This window comes from Aptenodytes forsteri, unplaced genomic scaffold, assembly GCF_000699145.1.
Source record: "Aptenodytes forsteri isolate BGI_AS27 unplaced genomic scaffold, ASM69914v1 Scaffold121, whole genome shotgun sequence".
NCBI classification, from domain to species: domain Eukaryota; kingdom Metazoa; phylum Chordata; class Aves; order Sphenisciformes; family Spheniscidae; genus Aptenodytes; species Aptenodytes forsteri.
In genome coordinates, this window is record NW_008796219.1 from 951,381 (window position 1) to 958,219 (window position 6,839).

Genomic DNA, 6,839 nt, shown 5'->3' on the forward strand with positions numbered 1-6,839 from the left:
TATGAGTAAGAGAGCCTCCAAAATAGCCTGCTGATTCCTAATACCGATGGGTTCATTCCAGCAGCTCTCAGCATTCAGTAGGCCAAAACAAATGAAAAGTGTGTGATTATATATTCTGAGTGCACAATTTTACTGAGCTTGTGTGTCAATCTCTGCTTTTAGTAGCAGTAATGTAAAGTCATAATAGTTCCAGTAATCTACTAAATGTGTGGAACTATTACAAACTTGCATTAAATTATCTCAGAGTAGGAGTTGAGGCAGTAAATATACTTAAATAAAGCCATACTTTGCTACAATAGTACTCAGGCTCATACTGTAATAGCTACACAGAGATGTTCTGTTAAATCCAATGCTACTCTGGTGCGCGGAATAATGGCAGACAACAAAAGAAAGTCATTAAATGCTTGTTACTACAACTGCTCAACACTACCGCCATTTCCCCTTCTTGTGCTTTCTCCAGTTTCCCAGGAGCAGTGCCACTCAAAAATAAGCCCAAAGATACAATTCTGTCTAAATCTTCTGGGTTCGTTCAAGTAGAAAGCACTACACGTCAGTCCAGACACAAAGCAAATCACCCCAGTACCACTGTTAAGCTTTGTGATAATGAAGGGTAACACATCTACGGAGCAGTCAATGGAATGGATACCGTGAAGCAGGAAAAGCAATAGGCCACTCGTGAATAGCGATAATCAGGATACAACACTCTGAGAGCCAATCAAACAGCACAGGAGAGTTACAGCTTTCATGTGAATAATTTATTCTTTTATCACTTTAAATTTTACCAGGTACGTATTTACAAAGAAATTCTTTTGTGGACAGAATTTACATCAGCTACTGCACAATTTTATTCATTAATAGGGTATGATTAGCATCCTTCCCATGTTGCTTAACAGTGCCTGTTTTGATCAAATAGAGTTATTCTTTTGCCAATTATTCCTTTGACTTAGTTTCCAAGTGTAAACAGAATTTGTACAAATGCCTTTGCTGCAATTAAGATTTCTTTTTACGGAACCAGTTAATAGATGGAAATAGTAAAGTTCCATCTGTTATTAGCATTTGCTAAGAAGGCTTGTTTCTTTTTTGAAGCAGGGATTTAGTTTTAGATGCAGTGAAGGCTTTCGGCATTTCCATGTTAGGCACTGCAACACCTCTTTACCAAGGCATCACCCCTGAGAAGAATCCAAATGACCTGCTTGGCCTCCCAGTACAGTGCACGAAGTCCCTCACCTCAGACTGGCAACCCAAAATACAGAGCCTGTCTGGAAAAGCTTCCCACAGAAGACGACTTGTCCAATTGCACGAACATGTACTAAATGTGTCCTGAATTACCCATCCAGGAGCTGGAGCCTGGAATCTACCCAGAACTCGAGGTGCAGGAGCCTGTGTGTGCTTTTGGAGGATTTGCATGAGGTTCATCCCTGAAAAAGAGCCGTAGGAGGTGGTCCCGATACTCTTCTTCTAAATAGTCATCTCGATTTGAGAAAACACACATGAAGCGGGAGGCCCGAGTTCAGTCCTTTCTCAGCTTAAGGGAATTCAAGCCTACGTCCTTTAGCCTTTAGACCTTGAAAACAGGAGTACTCTAGGGAGGAGGAAGCAGAAAAATTATCTCCTGCACGTCCTATTAAAAGTGGGAGAAGGGGACTGTGAGATTCATGGAGAAGACAGACAGCAGAGAGGACTCTCTCTCCAGCTAGTCTCAGATCACTCAGTGAGGATGAAGGTTTGAATTCACCTACCTGGATCATTTCTGAGATTTTTAGCCAATTAATGTATAATACAAAATGCATAAATATTTAGAGATCAGGGATTAGCTCCAAGAGGTCCTTCAATCCATTCCCAATCGGGCGGTCAGAGATGTGGCTTGAATCCTCGCAGGCTAAGAAAGCGAACACGTACTTCCATGTTCCCATGCAAACACAGTAGCCTTCCCCCATTAGATAAAATAGCTGTTTTAAAAGCAAAACATATGCAAACACAATTCGAGGGTGGCCTGGTCCTTTGGTTTGTACCATAAAACCATATTACACCAGTGGCTTCTGGGTATCGCATCATCTCGTTTCAGAGGAGTTGAGGCAGTAGCTAGGTAGGTGCGTATCTGCTCAGAGGTGAGCAGTTCTGAACAGGTGGAGGGGACCTGCTCAGCACCTCCGCATGTCAAAGGGACAGTGATTGCTCAGTTTAAGCTACACTGGAGAGTTCTGGGATGACAATTTTGGTCCTCAAATGCCTGAAGTCCACCTAAATTCTGGGTTTAGTACCCAAATTTGGTGGGGTTTTTTTGGATATGCTGAGATATAACTGGGGGAAAAAACAACTCTCAGCGAACCTGCCTCAGGCTTCCAGGGAGGAAACAGAGGCCACAGAGTAGGAAATCTGGCTAGAAACATGCCTCTGTTGTCAATCATCAGGCTGTGATTATGCAAAGAGTGTACAAAGGAAACAGGCTTGATGGACAGCTACTAATGAAGACCAGACTCTGCCCTCATTCACACTGTGTAAACACTGAAAGCGCGTAAGCACTCGATTCAACCTTTTCTAACACTAGGAGCTAGCAAAAATACAAACCACTGCAGGTTCGTAGAATGCTTATTACTGTAAAGAGTATGTCCAAATATATTTCTTCATGGTGTACAGCAACAAATATTGGAAGAAAGAATCTGTTTCATTCTTTCCCAAAAGTCTGTGGCATATTTTCGCAGCTTAAATCACAGAGACTTCCCAAAACTCATTTAGAAGCATTTTCATGCATTAGCAGGAATGAAAATGCTTGATTAATAGGAATGCAAAAGCTGGCTTGATTCCTCACTATGTTGTAGCATAAGAGCTATACTACGTAATATTTTGAACTATGAAATCGTACTGTATTGTAAGATAAAACAGACATTTCCTTGTGTGTTCCTGGTGACTCTACTAATTCAAAACCTGGCCTAGCACTTAGGTCTTTATTTTAAGTATGCACCTAAGTGTTTCACTACACAGCTTGACATACTTTCTACAGTTAACATAAAAATTATGTTGAAGGCAAACACATCATTCTTCTCTCCTGCCCAAGCTACAATGCTGTAATTTAATTTAGAGTCAACGTTTCCAAGGATTCTTGTCTGAGAACTAAGTCCATCATTCAGTGAAAAAAATCAATTTCTTTGTGAATCGCTAACGAATATGCCATCTGTGGTATTGAATTCCACTGCACCAACCTGTACTGAGGCTAAGATAGGTGTCACACTCTGCAAGCCTACAGCTCCTACCTGGGTGATGCTTTAATTAGCTCACTAGGGAATAGGCTCGCTTGGCTAAGAACTTTTAGGACTGAACCACTGTTTTCTATAGGATGGCTAATCAGATCAGCTGTGTTAAAACCCTGTGCAAGATAGATGGAGAAAAGGTAAAAAAAAAACATGAAAGTGAAGGAAAGAAATATCTATAAACTTCACTATTCTCTTTTGTGAAGATGGTGTCTCTTAGGACAGAGCCTGCTGCCTTCCTTTGGAACTACCAATAGCGTATAAGAATGCTAATGTCCTGTTTAACAGAAACATCTTAATAAAACATAAAAAGATCTGCTTTCTTTGATGTAAGGTCCCTATGTCTTTCTAAAATATGAATCTATACTAGAGCTTTGAGTATAAACAATTCCCTTCCACAGTCCATGCCAGTTCCAGGCTGAATTACCAATAGCAAAAACACTGGTTCTGTTTTTCAGAAAAGGTTTCTCAGTGATTTACTGTAAAGCTAAAACATTTGCCTTGCCTATTGATTTTTTAATATAAAATGTATAAAATAAATGTATGTGCCCTTTTCAGTATAGTCTGTCCACGTAGACGGTTTACACTTTTCCAGTTCTGAGTAACGTGACAAAAAGTATGCTCCAACTTTCCACAGGCAGGAAGAAGCTTTGTATGGTTTCATCTCGTTAGGATGCTGCTCCACAAACAGCGCTCTCGGGTGGTTCAGAATCCCAATGACAACATACGCCATCAGCATGTACTGCAATTAACAAGGACTTATTGATTACAGCAATCGTTAGATTGACATAAATAAAGCAGTCTCTCAATCAAAAGATAGGGAAATCACATCATGCTAGTGCACAATATAATCAACATGTGTAGCACATTCCTATTTTCCACATCCTCCTTTGATGGTCTTGCACTAAGTTGGAAAAGCCTCTTGCCACAGGATACTGAACATACAGCGAAACATTTAAGCTGTCTGCAGTCAGTTTCAAAGAATTTACATTTGGTTTAGGTTAATTTTCTTTGACCTGCAGTTAATTAAGGAGCAGCTGAAGTACAAAATATTTCCCCAACTCTAGTGGCATACATGGTCATGTCAATTGGTTGCAGTCTGAACAGCTTCAGTTCATTTTTGTCATAATTTAAAATCTCTGATTAAAAAGGTAATAAAATGATGTCTTTTTATACAGAAACCATTGCTTTTTTCAGGTAAAGAACATAACATTTCATATCTGCTATAATATGCCACACTTTAAAAAAGTAACTTGCCTTTTTTTTTTTTTATTCCAAATACGACCATGTGGCACACATTTGTGTTGCTTAAAACTTTAAGTCTGGTATCTGTTAAATCATTCATTGTGGTTGAAATTCCGGGACCACACAGTGCCATGTCTTCTTTAAACCATGTATTGCACCAGAAATGAAAGGCTGTGATGGAGACATTCTTCCTATACTTTTCTAACACAGGAAATAGTTGGTTTAACATAAAAACAAATGCAGCTAAGCTACATTGCCAGCAGTGTTTATCCCTCGGTAACATCGCAGAGAGAAAGAAAACAAATGGCAGAAAAGGCTCCAGCCCAGATTGCAACTACGTGTAAACACGTGACCAACACTTAACAGTAACGTCCCATTATGACACTGTTGTCAGGAATTTTTTAGAAATCCAGGTGTAAAAAGGTTTTTCTCAGATTAGGAATTGGCACAAACATAATCCAGAGATTATCCTTTATAGCAGCTTTTCCTTTCACGTGCTCGGCTTTTCACACAAAGCACAGCAAACATGAGAAGAGTTACAACTGAGTTACAACCAAGTGGCTCCAGCTCAACATCTTGGGGGCGGAGAGGAGGAAAGGGGGAGCCCCTTCTCTCTGCAGACACGCCAGAGAGAGTCCCCTCTGTAGGAGGAAGTTTGTGGGTCCCCCACAGCTGCAACCCAGCTCCCCACTCGGGAAGCCAGAGCCAGGCTGGCCACCTCACAGCGGGAGGGAGCCCTCCTGATCCCCCGCTTTGTCCAGCCTCTCGGGCAGGGTGAGCACGAAGGGTAGGAGGACACCCTTGGCATCCAAGGGAGCTTTAAGAAGCTCCCTGTCGAAGGTGCCCTTGAGCCCGCCATCTGCTTCCACCTCGCCGTCCTGGGCTAGGCTGAAGCGGAGGGTGCCAGTCCGGTTGACGCAGTAGATGGTGTTGCCCAAGGGGGCGCAGCGGAAGGGCTGGATGGGGCCGCCGCTGGGCCGCAGGCTGGCGCACTGGCTCCAGCGCTTGGCCACCGTGTTGTACCGGAAAACTTCGACACCACCGCCAGTCCCGCCACCTGGGCCCTGCTCCCCACCACGGCCACTGCTCACATCAAAGCGGTAGATGAAGCTCTTGAAGGCCACCATGTCAGCAGAGCGCCGGCGGCTGCTGTTGTAAGGGCACTCCTGCCACTCGTCACGCTTGGGGTCATACTTGAGCAGGCGGTAGAAGAGGGAGCCCCCCGACACATAGATCTCCCCGTTGCAGGTGGTGGCCTCATGAGCCACAGCGAAGGCACCCTTCGGCAGGGGTGCCACAGGGCTCCAGCGGTCAGCCCGTGGGTCGTACCTCTCCACGGTGAAGAGGCACTCGCCCCCCACGGCATAGAGGTAACCGTCCAGGGCCAGCAGCTTGAGCTGCGAGCGGGGCTGAGCCAGCGGCCGCACCTGGCTCCAGGTGTCGGTGAGGGGGTTGTAGCAGAAGACCTTGTCGGAGAGGCGGGCCCGGGGCTCACTGCCCGCTGGCCCCGCCGCGATGCCCCCTGCCAGGAAGAGGTAGTTGTGGAGGACACACATGGCGCAGCCCTTGGCGTTGGCCTCCTCGGGCAGGCGCGTCAGCACCCTCCACTCACCACTGGCCTCATGGTAGCAGTGGATGAGGGAGCCACTCTCCTCCAGTGACACCACGGAGGAGGGGCTCTGTGGGCGGCTGCTCTCACGGCTGTGTGGCCGGCTGCCACCACCCGGCCTCTCGAAGGCATCGCTGACCTCGGCCACCAGCAAGCAGAGCCGGCCGGCCTCCATGCGCCGCTGCAGGATGAGGTCCCGCTCAGTGCCACTGAGGCGGCCATAGACGCCAGGCTCCCGCAACACCTCCAGGTAGTGGTCGCTCATGAAACGGTAGGCAGCCTCCCGCAGCTCCGCTAGCCGCCGCTTCTTGGCCAGGCAGAGGAGCTGGTAGCAGTTGTCAAGGCGGAGCTGGGCGCGCATGGCCTCGGCGGCACAGTGCAGGGCGCAAGGCATCTGGAGGACGCGGGCGCCGCTCACCACCTCAGCCAGGTTGTCGTGCCGCACCTCGCCCATGCGGGCCGTGTACACGTAGTCGATGAGAAGCCGCAGCGCCCCGTAGCTCACCCCCTTCACCCGCAGGACGTCCCGTGAGGCACGGGCACGGAAGTAGTCACTCTTGGCTGCCAGCACCGACTTGTGCACCCGGATGCGATGCCCCGACACCTCAATCACCAGGTCGGGCTCCTCCGTCGGCCATTCCCGCGCCCCTACCGCCTCCTCTTCCTCCTCCTCCTCCGGCTGGCAGGCGGCGTTGTTGATCTCCCACTGGCTCTCCACCACCCGGCCGCCGGCGGCG

The 6,839-nt window shown here is 46.9% G+C and overlaps 1 protein-coding gene across 1 annotated transcript; it reads right to left on the reverse strand.

Moving 5' to 3' along the window:
* Window positions 1–5,212: 5,212 nt before the first annotated feature.
* KBTBD11 (kelch repeat and BTB domain containing 11) lies at window positions 5,213–6,838 on the reverse strand (the record flags this gene model as incomplete). Its single annotated transcript, XM_009288935.1, has 1 exon — window positions 5,213–6,838. A coding segment is annotated over one exon (1,626 nt), but the record flags the coding sequence as incomplete, so codon positions are not given.
* Between the last annotated feature and the right edge of the window lies 1 nt (window position 6,839).